The sequence below is a fragment of the Myotis yumanensis genome, unplaced genomic scaffold (assembly GCF_028538775.1).
Source record: "Myotis yumanensis isolate MYYU_CA2020_CCGP unplaced genomic scaffold, mMyoYum1.0.hap1 SCAF_4, whole genome shotgun sequence".
Lineage (NCBI taxonomy): Eukaryota > Metazoa > Chordata > Mammalia > Chiroptera > Vespertilionidae > Myotis > Myotis yumanensis.
Genome location: NW_027223755.1, coordinates 23,099,699 through 23,127,613, shown reverse-complemented (window position 1 = coordinate 23,127,613; position 27,915 = coordinate 23,099,699). Strand labels below are relative to the sequence as shown.

The 27,915-nt window shown below is 35.7% G+C and overlaps 1 protein-coding gene across 2 annotated transcripts; it reads left to right on the top strand.

Moving 5' to 3' along the window:
• The first annotated feature begins 19,459 nt into the window (after positions 1–19,459).
• Positions 19,460–19,900, top strand: LOC139008037 (ubiquitin-conjugating enzyme E2 variant 1-like). 2 transcript variants are annotated; one of them, XM_070411434.1, is made up of 2 exons: positions 19,460–19,626; positions 19,753–19,900. In XM_070411434.1, exons 1-2 carry the CDS (start codon positions 19,460–19,462, stop codon positions 19,898–19,900), a joined length of 315 nt encoding a protein of 104 aa, XP_070267535.1. The 2 variants fall into 2 exon arrangements, with proteins under 2 accessions (XP_070267535.1, XP_070267534.1); XM_070411433.1 differs by having other exon boundaries at positions 19,460–19,900.
• The last annotated feature ends 8,015 nt before the right edge of the window (positions 19,901–27,915 follow it).

Below are 27,915 nucleotides of genomic sequence, written 5' to 3'. Positions count from 1 at the left end.
AGAAAGATATCAAAAACTCATACATGTGAAATGAAAAGAAAAAAGCAATTGAAAAGGGATTAAGTTGATAAATGTCCATTTTTTAATAGCAAAAATCTGAAGCACATATATATATATATATATATATATTCCTTAGAATGTACTGTATTACATACAATAGCTAAAAATTTTACAATATGTAATCCAATATTTTGAGTGCACCAAGGGCCTATTATTTGTTATTATTATTTCTCCATAACTATAATACTCCTCACTTTTATACCATGTTTCTGGAGCTATGAGAATATGTGTATGTGCCTGATGATTTCAAAATGGATCTACTTTTTATTAAATAATGTAAAGAGTTTCCTTGGCATTTTCCACATAGTTTCTTACATTTATGCATAAAACAAGCCACATTAATTTTCATCTGTAGTAGAGAAAAAAGCTATTGTAGACATGCTTAGCGAATAGACTCATATTCTAAGAACAACCTCATTCTCTGGCTTTTGCCAGCCTTCCCCTTCTCTGCAGGGTTCAACATGCTGCCTTCCACACTCTGACCCTACTCTCCCAACCCCTGTGCCCTGCCCTGAGGTGCTGGGAAGTCCTTCCACCTAGACAACAGTGGTGCTTGGTCACTTTTAGGAGCAAAGGGCAAGCTACAGGAGTCACTGGTGCTGTCGGAGTGACAAAACTTCCACTGGGCTTCTGTCTAATTTCTGAGCATTAGTCAGAAGCAAGTGGAAGTTTTATTACAATGATAAAACTGCAGACCATTTTACAACGTGCTTCTTTTTCATTCCTTTTAAGCAAGATGGCCACCTTTACCAATCATTCTCCCTATTATACAGGTTTAAGTAACTGTGACCCCCCCTCTCCCATCTCCGTCCCAAACAGGACAATGTGGCTGACTAGTCAGAACAGTTTTCTTGGCATTCCCAGCACCATTCATTGTCATAACAAGAACCGACCCCAAGTTTATTGTTATTTTTATTCAATCCTCAAACAATCATTAGTTCAATTCTCAACCAATTATTAAATCAATATCCAATTAATGATCATTTGAGGATTGAATAAAAATAACTATATTCCTGACCTTGTGCTAGTTCTAGGACTATTCTCTTGACCTTTATTTTACCTGAAGGTTTATAGTTGGACAATAAATAATTTGAAAAAATAAGTTAAATGGGTATTATATAATATCCACATAGTGATAACTGTTGCAACAGTCAAATCAGGTTGAACGGAAATGTGGATTGGTTGCTCAGGAAGGCACTGGAGAGAAGAAAATTTCTGTTGGGGTGTGTTTCCCACAAATGGAGCATCAAGGACAAAGGAAACGGGATGGTGCTGCAGGGCAGGCTCATCAAGCAGAGGGTGGTAAGAGACAGGCAGGAGGGAGCTTGGGGCTGGATTAGATCAATGACACTCATAAACATGTGATGGGAAAGATATAAGAGATTCCCATGATCTGAATTCTTGGTAAAAGATGACTTTGGCTTCTCTGTGGAGAAAATTGTAAGAAGGATGAACAATGGTAGCAGATACATTAAGAAGGTATTTTAGATTCTAAAGTTCATGCTTTAAAAAAATATATGTTTTTTATTGGTTTACAGAAAGAGAGGAATGGAGAGAGAGAGGGACAGAAACATCAATGATGATAGTGAATAATTGATCATCTGCCTCCTGCACACCCTCTACTGGGGATCCGGACAGCAGCCGGGGTTGAAACCTCATTGGTTTTTGGGTCAATGCTCAATTGCTGAGCCACATCAGCTGGGCCAAAGCTCATTTTTTTAAAAATCACTATTCTATTTTATATCTCTAATCTGTGAGTTCACCAACTCCTAATTCATTTCTGAAATAACTATTTATTGCCAGGCAGAGTTCTAGGCTTTTGGGATACAGCACCCAAAAATCAATAGAAATATCTATCCTCATAAACTATATCCTAGTGAAGACAAAATGTAATAAACAAAGATGTAAAATGCACAGTGTGTCAGGTGATAGTAAGTGTTATGGTACAAAGTCAAGCATGTCAAGTGTCCACAGAGCACACAGGGTTTGGACATTTTAATAACATGTCCATGGAGAGTCTTAAGGAGAAGACGGCGTCCAACAAAAGACATAAAGAAGATACAGGACAAACCAAATATATTGCCATGTTCAGTAATAATAAAGAGTCTGTTGCCACTGAAACTGAATGAGGAAATGACACAAGAGGAGGAGAAAAGTTCAAGGAAACATTAGAAAGTCCATATGATGTAGAATCTATAAGCATTTGTACACGCTCTGGCTTTTACAATAACTGAAATGAGAATAACTTGGAGAGTTTTATGCAAAAGAGAGTCATAATCTGATTTGCTTTAAAGTACTGTTTTGAAAATATGTCAAAAAGTGCTTGATGCCTTATCATAGGCACCTGCTTGCAGGCCATTGTAATAACCAGGATGATAAACAGTGGCAGCTAGTATAACAATGCTAGTAGAAGAAGTAGCAAAGAGTGGTCAGAATCTCACTGGATTTTAGAACTATAATCAATGGGAAGTTCTGGCGTGTGAGAGAAAAGGATTGCATGTTTTGGAGACTGAGCAATCTCATTGGTTCAATATTTAAAATTAAGTCATAATTTTAAGTAATATAGGAATGTAGTGACTAATAGTGAAAATGTGGCTAAAGGAAAAAAAATTGTCCCCATTCTGTGACCAGAGCTCCTTTCCATTATTTTAAAATTGTATTTGAACAGAGAAAACAACATATGGGTTTGGGACATAATTATCCACAGTCTAATCTCATTGACAGATTTACAGACTAAATGTGATAGGGCAGTGAAGTGTAAAGAGAAAAAGAAAAATTCTGGAAGCCAAAATCTTAGATTTATTCCTTCCACAAAAAGGATAGATAATATTTATAAAGTGATAAATGTGCCAAATGCTTTTACGTGCATTATCTCATTCTCCTACCGAATCTTACAAAGCCGACATTGTTTTCATTTGTATATATGAAAAAAAATCACAGCACTGGGAGTTTAACATTTTTCACAAGATAGCCAATATGTGTGCTATGGAACCCTAGGACAAGCTATTTAAACATATTGGAACTAAGTTTTCTGTTTTTATTTATATTGAGAGTGCATAACTAGATCAAGTTAGAGTTGAAATATTTCACTTACCCTTAGTATGTATGTGAATTGATCCCAAATATCTTTATTCTTTCAGTGGGCATAGAAAGTTTAACAGATATCAGGTATAATATTAGAACAAAGTACCAATTTTCTCTAAAAGCAAAAGAGGTGACTACTCTCAGAGTCGTTCTAATGAGTATACAGAAGGAAAGTAGTTTAGCTCATTTAATTTTGTAAAATCTCTCTCCTATACATAATTCAAATTCATTTTTTGCCCAAAGGAATAGTGAGGCAGGTATGCACTATTTCATGTCATAGTACAAGAATAGGTAGTAATAAAACACTGGCATTTTCCAAATTGCCAGTATAAAGAATTGTCAGAAGAAGACGAGTATTATCTTCAAATTCTCCAAGGGGTTAACCTTTATGTTATCTGTTAAATGTGAATGATGTATTAGCTTCTCATATTTCCATATATAACACTTTGTGCCTGGGTCCTGTTCCTCAGGATGACCTTGATGTAATCGGAGATAATAGTGTTCTTTACCAAAGACATTAATCAATAACTTTATAATATGAAGCTCTATGAATATTTAATAGCTTCAGCTTGAATAATTCAAATTTTGCATCACTAAAAAATAAAGTCGGTTGAGTGACTGAAATTTCTTTATCCCTCATATTTCTATTATATTTACTACTTGTTTGAGAAGGGCATGGAATTATACATGTTGATTATTACATAATGCATCTTTTGCTCATTTTTCCATGTATATGTAATTTTCATTTATTTTTAGTTCCATTGCTGAACATGACCATCCCTTTTGGTGAGTCCATAATTCAAGCAAGAGCTCATGTGGAAAGAAGTAGCCTTAATTCAGTTAAAATGCACTGTTAAAAATATGCCTTAAATTTTTTATAGGTGAGAACATCAAATAACTTTCAAAATAAAAATACAGAATCATAAATGCCTATTAAAATTGTGTTGAAGTCTTAAAAGGGGAAAATAAATTATAATAATTGCAGATGAGATTGAAATCCAGTGTATAACTCATCTAAGAAAAGGCTTTGTGGAAGTTCATTAAAATAGAATGTCAAGCCCTAGCAGTGTAGCTCAGTTGGTTAGGTGTCATTCCATGCACCAAAACGTTGCTGGTTCCATTCCTGGTCAGGGCACATGGCCGGATTGGGGGCTCGATCCCCATTGGGGGGCATGCAGGAGTCAGGGTATCAATGCTTCACTCTCCCATGAATGTTTTTATCTCTCTCCCTTCTGAATTCTCTAAAAATCAGTACAAATATTCTAAACATAGTAAAATAAAATTGAATGTCAATATGAAATATGTAGCAAAGTCATTAATGGAAATATATATGTAAATATATTACATATATGCATATATTCATTCTAAACCATATACAATCATTGTATCCCCCCCCAAAAGTAAAATACAACAATTTTTAAAGCTTCAGGATTAGTCAAATTTTGACTTTTTTTTTTAAACTAAAGAAAATTACCATTGTCCATGGTAGAAAATAAATGTCAGCAATAGGGTAGATTTATACATAATCACACAATAATACTACTCCCTCAGTAATGTGTTCCAAGTTTTTTGGTAAAATTTAATTAAATCATGGATCTGAATGTGTTCTAAGAATATGAATATACAAAAGAATAATCATAGTTCACTAAAATATTTTATTTGCATATAAAAATTACCTGTGTTTGGGAATGCTCTGAAAGTATGAATTACATATGGAGAGCCAATTATGTGTACATCCACTAAGTCTTTAAGTTCAGTAAGCTGGATAAAAGTACAAACTTATCTATAATAATAAAAGCATAATATGCTAATTAGACTGGACAATCTTCTGGAGGAAGCCAGGGCTGCGAGGGAAGCCCAGGTCCTGGGTGCCAGAGGGAAGCCAGTGCTGGCAGCCAGGGGAAGGAAGGCCTACTCTTGCACCAATTTCGTGCATCAGGCCTCTAGTACATATATAAGAAGATGCATATATAATTTCTGACATATGTATATATGTATATATCAGTAGTTATTTGTAAAAAAAATTACCTCTAATATACTTTATTGTTTTGAGTTGTACTTTGCCACCTGAAATTATAATCTTGTTTTTAAAGTAATTTATTTTTTTCTTTCTTCCTACTAGATGTATGATTCATCAGAACAGAATTCTTCCTTGTTTATGTTAGGAGGTTTGTGTACCTGTATTGGAGCTACACTTTGACAAAGACCAAACAGAATAGCATTGTTTTATATGCAGGCATTTTTTTTGTGGTTGTTGTTGAAGGTGGGGTGGGGTGTTGGGCAGAGAGTGGAAGGAGTGAGCAAAGAAGAAAAAAAAACAAGAAAAATAACTCATGGACAGGAACAACAGTGTGGTGATTATAGGGGCAGAAGGGTGTGGTGGAGGTTGAAGAGGGTATAGGGGTGATAAATGGTGATGGAAAAAAATAAAATAAAAGGAAAAATAATAACACTGTACACTGAGTGGCCAGATTATTATGACCACCTGACATTTGTAGGCAAATTAGCTATAATTTCGCGCTGAAATTGCTAGATGGCCAGACCATTATAAATAGGGAAGCTGGTTGTTTACCACAACAGTAGAAGTGATTTTTTTTTTCTGAAGATATGGGTAAACAACGTGATTTAACAGCCTTTGATACAGTATATCTTACTTCTGGGGAAGGGGAACTTACACACAACAGAAAATTACCAGGCCCTCTTAATAGCTGTTATTAAGGTAAATAAGTAAGTTGAAAATAAAAATAATATGAAAAGGCATTTTGGGTATAGATGTCAGGAATATAACTAAAGAAGATGAAAAATAAAATATTAAGGAAAAGCACTGGATATAGAATTACTGTGCTTCCCAGGAACATGAGTTCCAAGTGCTCACTCCACATTTTGTGGAAAGGTATACCTCCAATAAGCTTCCAGCAGTGCAAAGTACATCTCCTGGTTAAAAATGTCCTGAGCAGTTTATCACAAGATTCTGGGAAGATTGAGGGGATGGGAAGAAACAGAGATTGTAAAGTGTGTGTGTGTGTGTGTGTGTGTGTGTGTGTGTGTGTGTGTCTATACATGTGAAACAGAACAGTGCAGAAAAAGTTCCTTATTCCTTACTTCTATTCTAATTCTATTACTGAAGAATGAAACCGGGCCAAAAAATAGACTGTGTCATTTTTTTTTAATTTTGTAATATGAGGGAAAGTTCAAGCTGACAAAGTAAATCAGCAGATTGATCTGAGTAGGGGGACACATGGTAATCTCTACGATATCCTATATAATAAAAGGCTACTATGCAAATTGACCAAACAGCGGAATGACCAGTCACTATGACACACACTGACCACCAAGGGGTAGACACTCAATGTAGGAGCTGCACCCTGGTGGTCAGTGCACTCCCATGGGGGAGTGCCTCTCAGCCAGAAGCTGGGCTCATGGCTGGTGAGTACAGCAGCGGTGGAAGGAGCCTCTTCCGCCTCCGTGGCAGCACTAAGGATATCCAATTGTCGGCTTAGGCCCGCTCCCCATGAGGAGCAGGCCTAAGCTGTCAGTCAGACATCCCCCAAGGGCTCCTGGACTGCGAGAGGCCTCAGGCCGGGCTGAGGAACCCCCTGAGTGCATGAATTTCATGCAAAAGGCCTCTAGTTGTTTTATTAAGTGGAACAGGAGATCAAATGCAGGACTTCTAATACAGAGACTCAATAAAGACCCTTGATAATGAATAATGATCTAAAGTATTTACCTAAGGATTTATTGCTTTGTTGACGGTTTTTGGAAGTGGGCTATATTTTTTTAATCATAACAGATGTATATTGCCATAAACAAGACATTTTCAAGCCAATTTCATGTAGCCTAAAATTATTTTATGTATTATAAGAGAAATGCTAAGACAAGTCTTGTGGTAAAATCAGATTTATTGTCTCTAGTAGTTACGTGTGTTATTTCTCCATATATTACCATGGTGATATATTATCCATTCTTCACAGCAATGGCTGTGCTGTGGTAAATAAAATATCTCATTGTCCTTCTATGTCCATTTTGCATTATAATGTTTCTAAGCAGACTTTTATAGTTCTCTCAAAGAATTATAGCAGGTCTTTAAACAAAAACAAAGTTAAAGCAAAAATCTTAGACTCAGTTACAAATCCTATCTATTTTTAAGTGGAATTTTAAGTAAATATTCTTTCTTATATATTTAAGAAGAAAAATATGTGGTATCTCCATGGTATTATCTAAAGCTCATTTTGTCCTGAATAAAAGCAAGATCAGATAGACTAGAAACAGTCTAAAATAGACAATGTGACAAAAAATAATGAAAGTAAAACTAAGAAAAACTTTACATTTCTTTTCATTCTAATCGTTTAAACTATATTATGCTATAATTATATATTAATCACTTTTGAAGCACTTCTACTTTGTGTGGGAAATGAAAACTTTTAATTATATTGTGAAATTAACTTAAAGTGTAACATTCACATACAATTGAATGAAATTGTTGGGTCATGTGTATCAACAATAGATAATACTACTTATTGAACAGGCCACCCTTTCCCTAATGTTACTTATCAAATTTCCATATATGTATGAGTCTTCATCTGGACACCCTACTCTCTATCATTGATTTCTGTGCTTATCCATAGTCTAAAACATATCTTCTTGATTTATTTTCCGATAAATGTGATAAGTTATTAGAATAATCCAACATTTTAATTCTTTTAAATTACTGCCTTAATATTATTTATCCGTTATATTTTAATATATATTTTACAACATCCACCAAAAGAACCCAGTTGTCATTTTGTTTGTAACTGAACTGAATGTTTAGAATAATCTGAGCAAATTTACACCTAACAGTATTGAATCACTAATTGCAGGAATATGATTTGCTCTCCATTTACTTAGATATTTTTAAATATACATCAATAAGCTTTATAGTCTTTAGGGACGAATACTTGTACATTAATATGAATATCTTTCATGCATTTTTATTTCACTGTCAATGATATCATCTTCCTTATTATTTGTTTCTAGTAATATACAATGTATAGACATTCAATTGATTTTTACCCAACAGCTTTATGTTCAGGAACATTGATCAGTCTACTTTAGAAGTCTAATTGTATATCAGTAGCTTATCTTAATTTTCATTAATCTTATATATCTGCATAATACTATTTTTATTGCTTACTTCTAATTTTTATCTTATTCTATTGCCCATGTGTTTTAAACACAAGTGTACTAGAGAATATAGTAACAGGCTTTCTTGTCTCCTTCCTTTGTTTAAAGAGAAACATTTTTTTACATTAGTAGGATTTTTTCCTTAGATTTGTAAATATCTGATCAATTCTCTTCTGTTACTAGTTTATTTTTATTAAAATTGCTAAATAAATGTATCTAATATTTCACTGGTGTTTAATTTTATGATCACATGTTTTCTATTGATGCAGTCATCACAGTGAAATTATATTGGTAAAGTTTTAAATTTCAAAGGACTCCTTCATTCATTGACTAAATCCAATGTGTTCATGATGAATTATCATTCATATATATTGTTCAAAATATTATAGTTAGGTTTTAGGCATACTCATTTATAACAGAGATTGACCTGAGGTTAGCAACTATTTCTTCTCTTTTTTTCTGATCTTGGCAGAATATGTATATGATTTGTGTATTTTTTCCCTAAAAGTTTCAAAGAATTCACCATTGAAAAAAATTGATCTTCTTATAGGAGTTTATTTAATCAGATATTCATTTTTTTCAATGGATATAGGATTATATAAGATCTCTATTTTATTATATAAGATCTCAATTTTAAATGGTTGTATGTATAGCTTTTTTTAAAAAATGTTTTTCTCAATGAATGAGATACCTAACTCAAATTCTGCTAATGTTAAATATTGGTTTATGGCTGAATGTGACAAAATTGAAATAGCAATAATGTAAAGTTATATCCAATTTAAATGTAGGAAATCCTTCTTTATCCAATTCCTTTAAACTTCCCCACAATTAGTTTATTTCTGTGCATTGTGTTTATTTCTGTCTCATCTTTTAAAAATGATTCAATGCATATAAAAATGTATACATAAGCCCTGTTATAAGCTGAGCATTATTTCTAGGTTATCAAGGCAACACTAAAAATGTATAGGTATTTGAACTCATGTTTTTTACTCCTGATTTTACCTAACTTGATTAATAGCTGACAGAAAAAGTAAAATAATTATGTCTTTAAGGGGAAAGTATGAAGTACTAGAGGCCCAGTGCACGAAATTTCGTGCACTGGAGGGAGGAGTGGGTCCCTCAGCCTGGCCTGCATCCTCTCATAGTCCAGGACCCCTCACTCCTTACCGCCCGCCTGTAGCAGAGGCAGGAGAGGCTCCTGTCACTGCCACTGCTCTCGCCAGCTGTGAGCCTGGCTTCTGGCTGGGCAGTGGGAGCGCACTGACCACCAGGGGGCAGCTCCTGCTTTGAGCGTCTGCCCCTGGTTGTCAGTGCACTTTATAGAGATCGGTCATTCCGCTGTTAGCTCGATTTGCATATTAGGGTTTTATTATATAGGATTATTACTTCAAATGATGGTTCAGGTCTTTGTTTGCATATAAGAAAACACAAAATGAAGGATGTCATATATATCATCTGAGATTTACATTAAAGAGAAATCCTATGAAATAGAAACAGAAATATTCACAGAAACTGAGTTAAAGTATGTGTAGATTGGTTCTAAAGATTATAGTATTTCCTGTAATACCAACAAATGATTAGGAACATCATCATTATTTCTCCAACACTAAAAAAGAAAAAAAATAGTAATTCAAAATATAGTGCCCAGCTGGAGTGGCTCAGTTGGTTAAGTATTTTCCCATGCACCAAAAAAAAAAGGTTGCTGGTTTGATCCTTGGTCAGAAAGCATATGGAGGGCAACCAATAAATCTCTCTCTCTCTCTCTCTCTCTCCCTCTCTCTCCCTTCCTCTCTCTAAGCATGCCCTTGGGTGAGGATTTAAAAATATATAGTAACATATGAAGTAGCCATGTTCCATTATGATTGACCACTGAAAGTTTATTGTATGAGGCACTATTATATGATCCAAAGTACTGCCTTATACCCTCCCATCTGCCCCCCACAGAAGCAATTCCTACCAAGAATAGTAGTCATAGGTATTTGCTATTGACACATATTTTTCTTTTGGCCAATCACTTAATTGTAGAGAAGCACAGCATTAATCATCATTCAGATCATAATACAAAATGAAAGCAGTGTGAAAATTCAAAGGCTTTATTCAGAATATGGAAACAACAGTTAATTTGTAATTTCAAGGTAACTATAAACACACCCTGCTCTCACCAACTTCGGGGTTGCACCAAAGTGTATGTATTTGTTGCGTATCATGCTAGTTCTTTTAATCTTTTAGCCTTCAGTCCATGAGTGTGTGTGTGTGTGTGTGTGTGTTTTAACAGTATCGGGTGTTTAAAAGTGCTAACCAGTGTTATTTCTTTTTTTTTATCTTCCTGAAGCTCATGACAATGGAATTATTTCTGCAGAGTCTATACAAAGTCACAAACAAAGTCACCAAGCTGGAGCTTGTCACCCAATAATAGACTCTGTCATTTATGAGTTCCCACTTTATGGCACGCTATGAAATGCTTTCACCTGAACCATTACTGAGCAACCTGAATCGTAGGGATAAATCTGCCACCGTGTTCTGCATACAATGACAGATCATCTCAGGGTGAACGGGTCTCAGTGATAAGAGAGCAACTTCTATCCAGCCCCCACCCTTGCCTGTGTAGATGCATGCCTGAGTAGGAGGAAGCGCTGCTTTCTTACAATGTTATTTATTGGGAGCTGTTATTCCACTGCAGTTTTCACTCACAATTTGACAATTCCTCTTGCAATGTAGTTGCCACAGTGAACAAAACACTTGTCTTCTGTTAAAACTGCTGTCAGTAAAGGAGCGTTCATTTCCTTCCTGCTGATTCTCACTTTGAGCATCTCTGTGCCAGGCATTCTGCCCGCATTTGGCATTCATGATTTTATTTATTCTCCAGCAGCCCTGCAGGATGGAATCATTATCTCCTTTTTAAAAATGTCCAGGTCACGAACCTAGGAAGTAAGTATACCTAGTAACCATTCGACCCTGATTTTCCCCAATTCCCAACTCTCTGCCCTTTTAATGAGCTACAATGTCACTGGTGTTTGAGCATATAGCATATTATTAGCACAGCATTTCTTTTTAAAATTTTAATTGTGAAATATACATGCTACTGCTGTATATAACTTAGAGGTACAATTCAATCATCATGATAAAACAATGTATTCACAAGTCAGCATAATACTTTAAAAGCCTCTGTTTCTTCCCTGTTGACTTCATTCATTCAGGAGTAGTAACCACTAATCCTAAATTATGTATTATTAATCTTTATTTTGAAATCTTTAGCATATATATGTATAGTTAGTTTTGTCTGCATTTTTAATTTATATAAATGAAATTACTGTGTGTTTTTGGAGAGGTTGCTTTCCTCAGTCGACTTTATGCTTTTGAGGTTCATCTAATTTGATGCATGCAGCTGCGTTCTATTCCACCGTTGATATGCATTTGGGTGGTTTCCAGTATTTTACTATTACGAACAGGGCCGCTAGGAGAATTCTGATTCCATGTCTGCAGAAGCACGTGTACAAGATTGTCTCTAGAGCAGTGATTCTCAACCTTGGCTGCACATCAGAATCACCTGGGAATCTTTTTAAAATCCTGATTTCTGGGCCTCATCCTCCGGAAATTTTGTTTCTTTGTTATGGTCTGTGTCCATGGATTATGCATATAGGCATACAAGTTCATTGTTTGATCTCTTCCCACCCAACCTCCCCTGTTGAACCTCAGAGGGAAGGCAGGTAGAGCCATCTTTTAGAATGCAGATTTCTGGAAGGAGTTATCTAAGCCAATCAATATGGAGCAGAAACTATGGAAAGTCGTCTTTACTCTGGCCCTGCTGAAGACAAGGTTGGCAGGATGGACAGAAATGAGATATAGGAAATCTAGGAGTTTATTTCCACCTAAATTAATATTACTAACCATCCCGTGTGAATTTCAGGAAAATCTTTCCATCCCAATATCACAAGCACTCCACTTCCACTGATAACAATAGTATAGCTCCCCTTAAGCCAGATGGGACTAATTGTACCTCCAGGATGTCCAATCAAGGGCAGATAAGCACAGATCTATGGCTGAAAGCAGGGGCAATTTAGTTGTTTCAGCTGGGATCGAAAGCGTCTTATAAACCACAGGGCCTCAATCCCACTTACCTTTGGAACATTATGTGAAAGCAAAGTTAAAGTCTGAGTATTAATATAGACAATATTTATCTAATCAGAATGACAAGATGGTTTCATTGAGCTAAATCTGTCAATGTGAAAGACAGAATAATGGTCCCTAAAAGATCTCCATGTCCCCAAATTCACAGAACAGGTGAAAATGTTACATTACATGGCAAAGAGGAATTAAAGTTGCAGATGAATTAAGGTTACTAATCATGTGACCTTAGAGAGAAACAACTAAATGAAGCAGGTGTGCATAATGTAATCACAAGCATCCTTAAAAGTGGAAATGTGAGTGAGACGTCAGAGTGATAGAAAGTAAGAGGAGCTCAAGCTGCTATAGTCTCGCCTTCAGAACTTCCAGAAAACATCACAGCCCTGCCAATACCCTGATTGGAGCCCAGAAAAACGTCCAACCCACAGAACGGTAAGAAAATAAATCTGTGCAGTATTAATCCACTAGGTGTATGGTAATTTGTTACAGCAGCAACAGAAAACTAGTACAATGAGTTTAAACCAAAATTTTGCTTTATGGTGTTTTTTTTTTTGTGTGTGTGTGTGTGTGTTTGTTTTTCTTTTCTTTCTTTCTTTTTTTTTTCTTTTTAGCTTCTATTTCTCTATATTCAGTGGTGGAGGGTTTATGGTAACCAATCAACTCAATTTTAAACCAGTAGAAAAAAATGTAGAATGAGTATACCTGCAACTCTGCCAGGCAGCTCTCAATGATGAAGAGAAGGGCCCATTTATTTCATGTTTTATGAGAAATCTTTTCAAGTGCCTAATGAAACTTACGTTTTCTCTTACTACTTTTGAAAAGATTTTTAACCTGTCCTCTTCAAAGTCTACTCACTAAATAAGTTCCACGACTGTTATATTTTACCTCCAAGCTTTTCGCTTTTCTTTTAAAAGCTGAAGATCAATTTCTTATTGATCTTTCTTATATCCAACTCGTTTCTGAAACTCATTTCTGATACTGAGCAAACTGTATTCTCTTCCAACTTGTTTTGACATCTATGTGTGCTCTTAATCTTTGTTAACGTTTTTATTATTTACCTAGGCTTCGAATTTAAAACCTTGGGAATATTCTTTACTGATAACTTTTTCCTTGCATGTCTATCTGGTCTCCAAGCCTCTTGAGTCTGGCTTTATTCTTCCATTGCCTTTGCCACAATCTTAAGTTATTCTCTTCATTTCTTACCTGGACTATTGCAATAACCTTATAGTTGATCTCTCTGTTATCATTCTATTTCCCATCCAGACATTTTCATGCTCCTATGAGGCTTCCCTTTCACAATCCTATTTTCGGTATGCATTTGTTGGAAGTTGTCATTGTATTTCTGCTCCCTACGGACTCCAAGGCCCCATCACTCCGTCTCTACAAATTATAGGATTGTGATCTACTCAAGCTCTAGTCATTGTCTTACTGTGATGTCTTACAGAGCTTGGAAAACGTCATGTGCCAAATATGTATAAATAAAAGCCAAAATAGCTGAAGCCAACAGTTTTCACAGTAATGGATCAGAGAGATAATTTGGTCTTTGCCGATAGTCCACTGAAAAGGTGAAAGAGAAATATTTTCCTCTTAATCTCCTGCAGCTGAAATTGCTTTCATCCCCATCAATCTGCTTGGTGATTACAACCAAACCTTTCTGACAAATCCAAATTGTATCTATGCATTAAAACAGTGATTTTCAACCTTTTTCATCTCATGGCACACACAAACTAATTACTAAAATTCTACAGCACAACAAAAAATATATTTTTTTGCGGACCTGACAAAAAAAATACTGATAATTTTGATCCATTCACACTGGTTGGCTATTGTGTTAGCTGCTGTAATTTTTTTTATTTGACAATCTAGGGAAAACAGGTCAGTGCCCCTGTCAGATATTGCATTTTTAAAAAATTCCTGTGGCACACCAGTTGAAAATTCACTGCGTTAAAGGACTGATATAATTATTTTAAGAGGCTGTTGCTAATTAACCTAGGATTAAGGAGATTGAAACTAGTACTTAAAAGAATGCAGGCTCTGTCTAATGGCCTTTCTATAGCTTTCCATTGTTTAATGGATAAAATGTAGTATTTTTGCTGAAAGCATTCAGTTCACCTAGTTGTGAATACAGACACTGATATGGTCTACTGATCATAAAATAAAAATATATAAATTCTTAAACTGATTTAATTGCCTTTAAAAGGATTTTCCCTGTGGTAAATACAAGTAGAAAAAGTGACAACAAAGCAGTTCACTTGTTTCTGTTCTTAGCCTGATTTTTTTTTTTTTTAATCCTTACTGGAGGTTATGATTTTTACTAATTTTAGAGGGAGAAAAAGGAGATAGAAAGAGAGACAGATCAATGTATGAGATTAACACTGATCAGTTGCCTCCTGTCCTCGCCCAGGTTCTGGATTGAACTCTCAACCTAGGTGTGTGCCCTGACTGGGAATCGAACCGGCAATCTTTCTGTGCACAGGAGGATGCTCCAACTGAGCCACCCTGGCCAGTGCTGCACCTGATTATTCTTATCAGGTCTTTCTCTCTCTCTCTCTCTCTCTCTCTCTAAATGTGGAGAGTGGCTACAGTGTTTGGACAAGTTCAAGCCTTGAACTAATGAGAAGGCACAGTCCTCTCATGGCCACGTGCAAGTCCCAGCTTGGAGGGCAGAGCCCTCCCAGCACAATTGTAGTCAACAGCTATAGTTGTAAGCTTGAACCTATGGTCCGAACACGTGGCCCCACGTGCCTGAGTGATGTGGGCTTGATAGAGTTCAGGTGCATGCAATTGAGTAGATTTGAAACTCAGGAGAATGTTGTAAACCTCTTGACCACGCCCTTACTTTGCCTCCTGGGATCTGGCTATAAAATAAAGACAGGGTTTGTAGTTCCTGGCACTGTCTCTCTCCATCAGAGAGGGCAGTGTCCCACCCAGACCCAGCTTTCTTCTCTTGTCTGTCTTTTCTCCATCCTTCACCGCCCCCTCTCAGGGTCACTGAACCTGGCTGAGCTGGTGCGGCACATAAGGTGCCCTGGGGCTGAGTATGCCATGGCCATGCCAGCCCGCCACATCTAAAAATTACGTTAAAAGTTTTGCTGTTACTACTGTTTGTTTCATGTGTGATTAGTGTAAATTTTTAAAGATCATGGCACACTGTCTCACATGAAAATTGGTCAATCTGGCAGTCACTCAAACATTAAATGGATCCCTATTGATTTTCCCTCAGCTCTTTGTGAGGACTAGAAAAACCAGAGTATCATAAAACAGTTGTCATCTTGTTATAAAAACCTCTCCTTTTATAGCAATAGAAGTGCTATACTATCTCTCACATTGATTTATTAAACACCAACATTAACATGAAATAGTGTTAAAAAGCATATGTTGGTGATAAAAAAAAAAGCTGAGGTTTATGGTAGAAATGGAAGCTTTCTAAGTGACTCTACTTATGCTCCCTTAAAAAAATAAGTTTTTATTTTGACTAGAGACTCCACCCTTGTGTACAGTGATTTTCATGAAAACAGAAAAGCCATTTACATCTGTTTACGTTAAATTATGTTACATATCAGTCAAATAAGCTAAGTTGGAATAGAGTAGACACTTCTAAGGCTTTGTGCATTGGATAAAGTTTAACATTATTTAGTTTCCATGGAAAATTAAAAAAACAGAAATCTAAAAAAAACCCATGAAATTTTGAAATTTCAGGTTTTCCTCATCTGTTAAGGTTTCTGTGCTGCTTAGTGCCTCATCTCTGATTACAGTTTTTAGAAACTACTTTTTTCTAATGTCTTAACCTAAGACAATTGTTATCTATTGGTTGAGCAGTCAAATAAAATAAAATATTTATTTAGTCCTATTATGAGTCAACCCCTCTCAAATGTTAGGCCATTCAAATGTGCAGATGAAAATGTGAAGACTTAACAAATTTTAATGATTCACCTGTCTTCAAACCTAAGAAGCAACAGAATTGGTCTTTAAGACTTGCTATTGCCAAAACCGGTTTGGCTCAGTGGATAGAGCGTTGGCCTGCGGACTGAAAGGTCCCAGGTTCGATTCCGGTCAAGGGCATATATCTTGGTTGCGGGCACATCCCCAGTAGGAGATGTGCAGGAGGCAGCTGATTGATGTTTCTCTCTCATCGATATTTCGAACTCTCTATCTCTCTCCCTTCCTCTCTGTAAAAATATCAATAAAATATATTTAAAATACAAAACAAAAAACAATTAATGCAATAGATTTAAAAAAAAAAAGACTTGCTATCTTAACAATTAATCCTTGATCTTTTCACTATATAACATGATGCACCAGTCTCCTAGAGCTGTCATAACCAAGTATATATTAAAAACTGTTGGCTTTTTAATAGGATGTTTCTATTGCAGTTCCTGGGGGCTAGAAATCCAAGATCAAAGTGTCAGTAGAATTGGTTCTTTTTGCAGACTGTGAGAGAATCTCTTCCATGCCCTTCTCCCAGCTGCTGGGAGTTTTCTGGGAATCATCTCCTTTCTTGGCTTCTGCATCATCATTCAACTCATTGCTTTCATCTGGACGTGGCATTCTCCCTGAGTTTGTTCCTCTGTGTCCAGATTTCCTCCTTTTTAAAAATTCTAGTTATGTTGGATTAGGGCTGTTAAATAAAAATTGCACCAGGCAAGTGGAGGCAAAGGTTTTATTTGAGACTATTCCGAGAGGGGTCAAGACTACTAATATTAGTAGAGAGATTGACCTCAACTCTGCTGAAATAAATGGCAAGATAATTTTAGGCTCCAGGGAAAGCCAGTAGAAAGTCTTGGAGGATGTTAGGAGGGAAGTTGCCTACCATGGTTAGACCATCTATATTTGCTAATTGGTGCTGATTTTGTTGCAAGTGGAAGTGAGTTTCTTGTGGTGTCACAAGGAAAAGCATTTCCAGGGGCTCACATGAAGGATGGGATCTGGTGGTAATATTGATTTGCAATGCAAAATCAAAGAATGTCTCTCCAGTGTCCCATCTCCGTCTGCCCCGCCATGGAAACTCAGGGTCAGAATTACAGTCAATGTCCAGAGATCCTGGGCCAAATTAAAGCTTAGTCCCCGTCCAGCATTTGGCGATCTGGGCTTGTGTTCTTGACTACAATTTGTTGCTTTGCTGCTGTACCCAGGCTTCCGCCTGGAGCCTGTGTGTGGGGTCTGCACAGCAGGCAGGGCCATGAGGTTTCTAGAGCCACATGGCTATGGAGAGAGAACAGAGCAAGTGCAGGTCACGAGCAAGAGAAGGAGAGTTTTGTTCTCCTGGAATTCTAACAGGATCTTTTTCAAAATACCAATTAACCTCCCAAGATTTAGGGGGCTTGCAGTGGGGTCTACCCCCCAGCAAAGGATCTTTTTCCCAGGTTAGGCTGACAGGCCCCTATGGCGAGTACCTCCCCTGTGCCACTTGGACTTTACTAAGCATGTGTTCTTTAGAACTGGCAGGTTTTCCAGACATAGAAGCAGAAGGTATGAGTACTAACTATAATATGTTTGTGCACATAATTCTAGTTTAATTGATATCATAATGATTGTGGGACTAATATATTTTTTACTTACTTTGGAACCTGAATGTAAAATACAAACCTATCCTCTGAAGTTGAGGTTATTCCATGGGCCAAACACAAAGGGTGGTTCAGCTCTTTCTACTCAGAAAATAGACTTGAATGTGTGGTCTCTAGTGTGGAAACAATGTGAATGTTGGGGAGGAAAGAGAAACCTCTCCTCTATTCTTCTCGGTTTTTCTGGCTGGTCTAAGAAGTAAATCGGCATGTGACAGATTAACAAGAGTGAAACAAACTGAATTCCATGTTTACAGAGGTTGCCTAAGAATATAAGGCCCATAGACAGTCAGACAATCAAGGCATCCATGTCATTGTGAGTTAAGGAGAAGAGAGTAGTGGTCTGGGACTTCAAAGTGGAGGAAACAATTTACAAGAAGATAGAGAAGCAAATGTTTGGTAGATAAATACTTGTGCCATGAAGAGGCAAAGGGAAACAGAGAGGTATGTGAACTAATAGACCTTGCTAAGTTGCCCCAGTTTACCTCACCTGGCTCATGTTCTTGGTGGTTATCTCTGGTAATAGTTTCCTCCTAGACCAGCCCTCTACCTAAATTCTTTTAGGCAGTTAAGGGGGAAGTAAAAGCTCTTCCTGACTCTTTTCAGCCTCAAATATCTTCAGCTCAAAATAATCTCTATGTCAAAGTGGCACATTCTGAGGAGACACATTCTGAACCCCTATATGATATACTCCCTTGAAAGTGGTGGTTTCAATATTTCATGGAAGCTAGTTCCACTGAGGTGGTAAAAAGATGTTGATAGACATATGGAGATGTGCTGAAAACTAGAAATAGACAAAGCAAAGTTGTACAACTCCTGAAGTCTCAAGAAGTTAATCCTGTTTTTTCCTGGATGTTGAAAGCAGAAAATAGAATTACAGACACAGATCAAGTTATATGTATGGCATTTTAAAAAAATAATAAAGGTATTTTTCCATAAAATTCAACATTTTGTAGTGAAATTCATGAAATATTAAAATATTCAAATGAATACTGAAGAAAAATCATCTTAGTATCAGTGAAGAGGCTCATAAAATCATGTAACATAAACACACGAGAAACAAATACACTATTTTTCATTATCTCCACACACTGAAATTCAAAATTTTGCTTAACATACTGAACTCTTAAACATTTATTCTATTAATATTTATAGTGCTTTTCTCACCTCTTCTCATGTTTATTCTAAAAATTATTTGTTAGAAATCATGAAATGTATGGCCTTACATAACTTATTCTCCGTTATAACAGCAGCAAATATTTATTGAATGCTTATTATGTAAAAGGCATCATTCAAAAGCCTTTCCCAGTAATATAATCGTTCCTGTTTTATATATATATATTTATATTATTATTATTATTATTATTATTGTTATAAATGATGAAATTGACACATGAAGAATTTGAATGTCTTTCTTAAGGTCAAACTTCACGTGAAGGCCGGCCTTCGAGCGACAGCGACGCAAGATGGCAGCCAGCACGGGCTCGGGAGTAAAAGTGCCTCGCCATTTTAAACTGTTGGAAGAACTGGAAGAAGGCCAAAAAGGAGGAGATGGCACAATTAGTTGGGGTGTAGAAGATGCCGGAGACCTGACACTTTCAAGATGGACAGCGCTGATAATTGGGCCTCCAAGAACAGTTTATGAAGACCGCATATACAGCCTTAAAATAGAATGTGGACCTAACTACCCTGAAGTACCCCCCGTCGTAAGATTTGTCACAAAAATTAATATGGATGGAGTTAATAGTTCTAATGGAGCGGTGGACCCAAAGGCCGTATTGGTGCTAGAGCAATGGAATCGTGCATATAGTATCAAACATGTCCTGCACGAGCTTCGGCACCTAATGATGACGTATGAAAATATATCACTCCCTCAGCCACCTGAAGGGCAGTGTTACAGCAACTAATCAAAAAGAAAACCACAGGCCCACCCTTCCCCCATTCGATTTAAGCAGTCTTCATTTTCCACAGTAGTAACCTTTCTAGATACGTCTTGTAGACATCAGAGTACTGGAAAGGAAGTTCCTGTTCAAAGGCAGTTTATCTTAAGATACTGTAAGTGATACTAATTTGTTGTCCGTTTGAAATATATAAGTTGTGCTATAATAAATCATCCTGTCAAGTATAACCACTGTCCACATAGTTGAACATCTGGGATCAAGAAAGTAGATTTAAATTGATTCCCATCATAACTGGTGGGGCGCATCTAAGTCAACTGTGAAAAGACACGTCACACAATCACCTTGCTGCTGATTACATGGCCTGGGGGGTCTGCCTTCTCCCTGCCCCCCCCCACCCCCGCTCCCTTCCTCCCTGCAACAGCCCTCCAGCTTGGGGTGCCTTGTTAGAGTCAATGTGAAGGATTCAGGTCACAAAGACTGTAGGACTATTGCTGGGTGTGTGTGGGTGCTTTGCACCCCTGGTTTCTTTTTTCTTAAGTCTTAAATGATGCCCCTCCCTTCCAAGCCACCATCCTTTTCCCATCCTCTCCTACCACCCTTGGCCGAAGCATAGATTGTAACCCCCTCTGCTCCCCTCCAAAATTGGCCTTTGGTGAGGAATTCGGGGCCTTCCCACTGCCTATATATTGAGGGGTGCTGCTTCCTCCTTCCTCCTCTTCAAGTCCCTTTCTTGCACCATCACCACCCAACACTTTCCATGACACTCCCTTGCTTTGGCCAGAAGCCCTCAGGTAAGGTTGGAAAGCGTCTCTGACTTCCCTTGTTTAGTTTTGGAACCACATTTATTCTCCAGCAGACCAGGAAAGGAAAATTGGGTCCACAGCTCTGCCGCTCTCTGATGTCATCAGCTGATATGTTTGTTAAGCTCAGGAAGGCCACAGAAGACACTTGCAAGCACATATGATCCCTCAATGATTTTTTGTTGTTGTTTTTCCTATCATTGTTTTTGCTTTTACAAATTGAAGTTTTAAACAGAGCTCTCATTTGGTCATCTTTGCAATCCATTTGGGTCTAGTTTGGAATTTGACAACCGGAACAAAAAGAACCTTGAATTCGGGGCATATTTTGGTTTTGGTGCTGCAGCTTCCCATGGTCCTCAGCAAGGATTAAGAAAGAACTCGATGTGCATGGTTAGAACCCCCAAATTGGCGGGCTTGACTTCCTGGCTAATGGCTGTGTTTTTCCACTTTCCTGTTCAGGACCACTAATTGCTTAGATGTGGATGCATACCGAAATAAAGTGATTCATTTTGTTATAAAGGATTTTTCTTTTTTTGTAATTTAGTATTTGTGTAAAACCACCTTTCGGAGCAGCAACTATCAAGTCTGAGAAGCAATTGATTTTTCCACTAATCTTTCTGGGGAAAACCTTAGTTGTAAGGATTTAACATCCTGTGAGACAAGTTTAACATAACTGTATTCCATAAGCAGCCTTTTTATTGTCAGACTATTGACTGATTTTAATATAATTTTAAAAAGTGTGTTAATATTTAAAAAACAAAAAAAGACAAATCTTCTAGTTAATGTCATTTGCTAGATTCACATCTAGGTGACCTGTTTTATTATGGCAGGGGTCCTTAAACATTACGCATGAGGATATCCACACTCTAACACACTCATATCCATCGTACAGATTTTGAAAAACATAGCACACAATTTCAGACAAGTAGAGTACCACAGATGATCTTAATCTTGATTCTTAATATTAAGTCACCTCATTATGGGCTGTGACAAAACAGGACAGCTGAGAGGCGATGTGTAAATATGAGCTCACTACCTGCAGCTCTATAGCATTCCCTAAAACAGGGACAGTATATATAATAGCACAATGCTAGTATAATAGAAGTACATGAAGGAGAGAGTATTAAAGAGTTAATCAAACATCACCTGCAAGTTATATTGAAATGTAAATTGCTTGCTGCACTATACAGGACGTATTCTTATCTTAGTGCCCTGACTTCCCCACTCTACATGAATTCATCAGTGAGGTTGACTGTTACTCCTCTTGGCTTTTTTTTTTTCTAGATTGAACCAAAGTGGAGCAGCAGACAGCTATAGGAGGGAGTGACAATGGGTAAGTCTGGATATTTATCTCCTTGACTCACTGCCTGTGGGGTTACAGCTACAGGTCAATTACTGCCCAGATCCAACACAGCTTCTGTCAGCCAGTCATTCTGATGCAGTTTATCAGTGTGTTCCAGTCATGGCTCCCCTATGTGTTTCTCAAGAGCTAGCAGTATTAACAGAGACTCACTTTTGCTAACCCAAAACCCTTGTGTTATCATTTGTACTTTTTATACCGTGACTATCTCTCTTCAACTCTCCCTCTATTAACAATCCCCAAATTTTAAAATGTGTATGCACCATCTATTTCCTGCAGGGACCCATGCTATAATTGAAAATAACTTTATTTTGAAATCAATTTCATTTTCTTTAAAGCATTGTTTACTCTGGTCCAACATTATCCAAAACTGTGAATTTTCTTTATTCCAATGTGTAGTAGGTCAGATTATTATCCAGTGAATAGCTATGCTTCTTACCCATCACAAAAATATTCCTTTAGGCCGTGTGTACCTCTGTGACTAGTGTATAGCCCACTATTTGGGCTTCACCACACAATAAGATTCAGCCAATGAAGTATCAGCAGGTGTGATAAATCAGCAGAGCTTTTAAATGTTCCTGTGGGTTTACTTATTCTCCTGTGCTCCTGCTATTCATGATGCTAAGAAAATGTCTTGGGTGGATGCTGCTCCCAGGAGAATGAGGAGACATGAGGTGCATACCTGGACCCAATTCATAAAGTCTGGAGAGAGTTATATGAAGGAAGACATACGATGGGATTAGCATAAGGACTCTAACACACGTAAGATGTATTAAGTTCTAGTTATACTTATTATCACCTGATTTGGACATTTGCTTCTATAACTATATTTTTACTTAATTGTCCCTTTTAGCATGTGATGAAAGGCAACTTCAAAGTCACATTTAAATCTTGCTAAAATTGCACAAGTATAATCTATAATTATTACTTTTAATAGGTTGCAAAGTCAGCATATCTCACATATATATTATTAACACATTGCAGACCAGTAGTTTTATTGCTAGCTTTACCCAGTGGCCAGCTAAGTTTCTATTGGACGAGTACAAAAAACGTTTTACATAAATGTTAAAGACACCCTTTAAAATTAAATACGCATTCCATTTTGAAGTTATTTATTACATGTTCTTACAAGCTAATATCTTTTTAAAGTATGATACTTTGTAAAACACTGTGTAATATGAAGTGAGAATTCTTATGATCTGTCCTCAATTTAAGATGTTTGCCTATGCTTCAAAGATTTCAATGGTAAATACATATTAATTTCCTCATGAACTCATGCATTCCAGTGATGTTCAAGCTGAAACAAATAACTAATTACCTTAGATGTTGAGGTCATTTGAATACTATATAGTTTATATAAAATTTCAAAATGTTATATGCATTTCCTCCTCTTTGGTTTAGTAATTTAAAATGTTTATGTGTGAGCATTTCCTATGTTTGTGCTTATTTCTAAACTAGGGTTTAATCTATAAAGAAGACTAGAAAATGGTCTCTGCTTTCAGGAAGCATCCAATCTATTCTGGAATTGAGTAGATATTTACAATTCATTGTAACAGAAAGGAATCTATTAATAAATCATCAATAAATGCATATGAGCTGTGAAAGCACAGAGGAATGCATTAATCCCTTAATATTGGCACAATCTGATATGGATGGCACATATTATTCTTGTTACACTCAATTTCACAATGCTTATTTATACATGCTCTAAAAAACTACATTACATCATTAAATTGTATCACCTTTTCAACTTCTCAATTTTCCTTAATAGCGTTCTTATATTCTAAATTATGGTAAAAATGGTGCAGTCAGCTTTGAAATACCCAGTAGGTATGTAGAGCAATTACAATCCCTAATTATTTGCACTCTCCAATCCTGGTCTTGAATTTTAGTGGAATAAGGGTATTCTCACCTGTCTAGGATTAATATCTATTGATTTTATGGTTCTTAGCCTTTTCTTTGAATTTCTTTATAGAACTTATATACATTTCTTCAAGTACTCATTGAAAATATAAAACTTTACAGGCTAGATATGGTAGATATGGCCTTCTCATAAAACAGTTATATATATATATATATATGTATATATATATATATATATATAATTTGATTATATTTGCGAAAATGACTAGAAACAATTAGGACATTTTTTCTGCCAGTTTACTTTTCACATTTCTTTGTCCCACCTTCATTGTATGTATGATTTCATTTATTCATTATACAAATATGTTCAAGTCTTTTCTGTCATAAGCAAACTGCCCATTTATCTCAAAGGAAAAGAAATGGCACTTTTTAGCTACTTCTCTGTCCCTGTGCTTCCCTTCAAACTACCCTCCAGCCTTGCTGACTCTTTAGATCAATCTTCAATGCCTAATTCATTTGACCTTCCTTTTCTCCAACACTCCCTGGAAACCGCTCTTACTAAAGCAACCCACCACCAATGATTTTTTTCTCAGTCTGGGAGCACTGAATTTTTAAGACTTAGGCTATATAAAAATCACAGAATACTAGTATTAGACACCACTCTATCCTTGTGTTTCTGACTCCAGAAACCTTAGTACATGAGGGGAAAATATAATAAAGAGAGCTCCAATCAGCTGTGAATCATATTAAAAATTAAATTACTTGTAAAACTGCAGTAGAAAGATGATGGATTATGGGGGGAAATGTCAAATTTTCAAAAACACTTTGTGGAATTATATAAATCTTTTTTTTAATTCTACTTTGACTATCATAATTTAAAACATTTACCATTAATTCATAGAAATAATTGTTCATGGGGTATGTGTGTTTACCAAATAGCTTTTAAATTTAATAGTGAATAGGTATATAAACTTTGATTTTACATTGCATGAGGACATAACTATTGTTTACATTTTGCCAAAAATTTGCTAAAAATGTTTGTCGGTATTTTTAGCCTTCTGTGCTAATATATCAAAGAGGAACCCACGACCAGTGCTATGAGAATATGTAATTTTATCTTTGTATCCTTGGAATAAAAAAGGGCATGAAGACCATATGGAAGAGATGAACAGTCTTTTATAGAGATAGATTAGATTTTAAATTGATTAAAATGGTAATATATATTCATAAATATACAGTGTTATTTTAGTTTGATGATAATAAATGAACTTTATTTCTCCCCACCATCAGTGGAAACAAACTTTAAAGGAGAATTAGCTTAGTTTTAGATAAACAAATGTGCTGTATTCATGTATATTTTCTCAATGTACTTCAGAAATCTCTTTTTTGGTCTTTAACTGTTCTTATGCTATATTCCCATCCAGTTAAGTTTCACCCATTGTCTATAAACTACCAGCACTATTAAGATGGTCTTCACCTTATGTTCCTTCACCCAATCTGTACACAAGTCTGTCAAAAAAGTATATAATGCTGTATACTTAGTTATATTTATATCATGACAGTGATAATTCTGACAAATCATCTGCTAACTGAGATAATAAGAGAGACTAAACAAATGCCAAAAGCAGAAATTAAAGATATAGCATCACTACTGTTGTTACAGAATTAGAAGGGTTTTGTAAATAACATTTTGATGACTGATTAGAAGTAAAAAAAAAATATATATATATATATAGAGAGAGAGAGAGAGAGAGAGACACTAGGACCAGAGGGATTTTTTTGTTGTTGAGTTGTACCAAAAACACAAAGATGTGATACCAATCAATCACAAATTCTTTCAGAAAATTGATGTTTTCCAATTCATTCCTTTAAGCCAGTATTATTTTGATACCAAAGCTAGAAAAAGGTATTACACAAATTATTGATTATATCTCTCATGAGTATGGACACATGTATACTCAAAATAATAAGAGAAAAACATTCAGCAATATATAAAAAGTTAAACTGCATAGTCAAACAGGGTTTATCCCAGGAATACAAATTAACATCTGAAAATCAATAGTAATTCTTCCTATGAATAAAATAAAAAATAAAAACCCCATGATCATTTCCAGAGAAGTCAGTGACAAATTCCGCACTGATTAATCATAAACATTTTTACCATATGAAAACTAAAAATCAACTTTTTTCAACCTAATAAGAATAACCTACCAAAACCCTACAATTTACATGTAACTTAATGGTAATAACTTGAATGCTTTCAAGACTCTTACCATTTATATTCTACATTATCCCAGAAGTTTGAGCAAGTGCAATTAAGGAAAGAAATTAAAAAATAGAAATTAAGGAAAAAGTTAGTCATCTGTTTTAAAAACTAAGAAGTAATCCTGTATTTGTAAATTTAATATAGAAAATTCAAATTAATTTGTAATATAATTAAGAATTGATAAAAATCTAGAGAATTTCATGGTACAGAATCAATATAAAATCATATTTCTACATACTAGTAATAAACAATGTGAAGAGGAAATTAAGGGACGTTTTAGACTAAAATGAAGAACTTTCTTCATGTATGCTTTTAGGTTTAGCCTTATCAATTACATATCTCCTTTACATAAAGCAATAGTGGTTGAATCTGTAAAATGCATACCTTCATTGAAAATCCAATCAACTTAAATAGTAGAAGCTTGGTTTCTGTAATAGAGGGTTGTGCAACTGGTATAGAGTTTTCCTTGTTCTGCTAACTGATGATATATGGACAGCCGTCTGTGAACGTTATGAGAAAACGTTCAAGTTGAAACTCCTTTCCACTTTTCTAGTGTAGAGATCAGATATTGAAAAGAAGGGGACTCTATTAGCATTAATAAAATTTATCCTTTAGGCCTAAATATGGAAAGATAATCAAAACTAGGAGGTATTTAGGGCTACCAGAACAAATTGAATAATGAAGGTAATACAACCAGCCAAAAATATTGACCCTAAAAGAACCAATTAATGCATAAAGGAAAAAGGAATAAAAAAACTGATTATATATTGTACATTCTATTTTAATCCACTTGATTATAAGTTATATTTGTGAGAAATTTGCCCATGATGTAAAGTTGCTCCCTTCATTCAACTTAGTGATCTTCAGTCCATGGTTTCAATTTTCACTGTATTAAAAGGACCCGTATTCTTGTACAGATATATGCCAGCACACACATAATTTACACAAAGACAACAAAAGAGAAGTGCAATCACTTTCTCCTTTTCAAATTGGGAATATTGGTAGAAATGCATAGTTGTTGACTTATGTATTTAACATGTATATGAAGAGATTAGTTATTCTTGAAAACTAATACAACTCTCACCAGAAATTCCTGTGTTTGTGTGTGTTTTTCTCAGTGATCATTATATTTGAAGCTTATAACATTTATTGCTTGATGCCTAAGGTACATTATGTCAAGTGGTGACCAAATTGACTTTTTTTATATCAAGTTATTTTAGAGGGGTGTTCTATAACCTGATTTACTCTGACATACATACTTAGAGCAAAATGCCAGAGGTTATATCCAGGACATCCAAATAAAAATTAAATATAAAATAATAAATTTTAAATGAGAGCAGCAAAGACGGAAAATATCAATACAATATAATCAATACAATAGTACCTGTGAGTTATAGAAGTAATGTATTAGTAATCAAAAAGAATTAAAACCTATGCTGTTAGAAATATTTACTTCTAATGAGGAAAAAATTTTAGAGCGAAAAGAGCACTTTCCAGGAAGAAAAATTGATTAAAACCTAAAAACACTTAAATACAGAAAGCTAATGTTTTGACTTTCTAAGACAAAGAACAATTTGAGACATCTCGGCAGAAGAAACAAAACAAGATATACACTGAACTTGGGTTTTTCATATGCCATTCAATGCACGTATAGAAAAACGAACCCCATTGTACAACTGTTGAAATAACTAATTTGTTGGCTAAGAAATATAGGAGGGTGGGCAAAAGTAGG

Bases quoted from the DNA above. Each gene is read 5' to 3' on its own strand.
- LOC139008037 (XM_070411433.1), top strand. From the start codon at position 19,460: ATGGCAGCCAGCACGGGCTCGGGAGTAAAAGTGCCTCGCCATTTTAAA.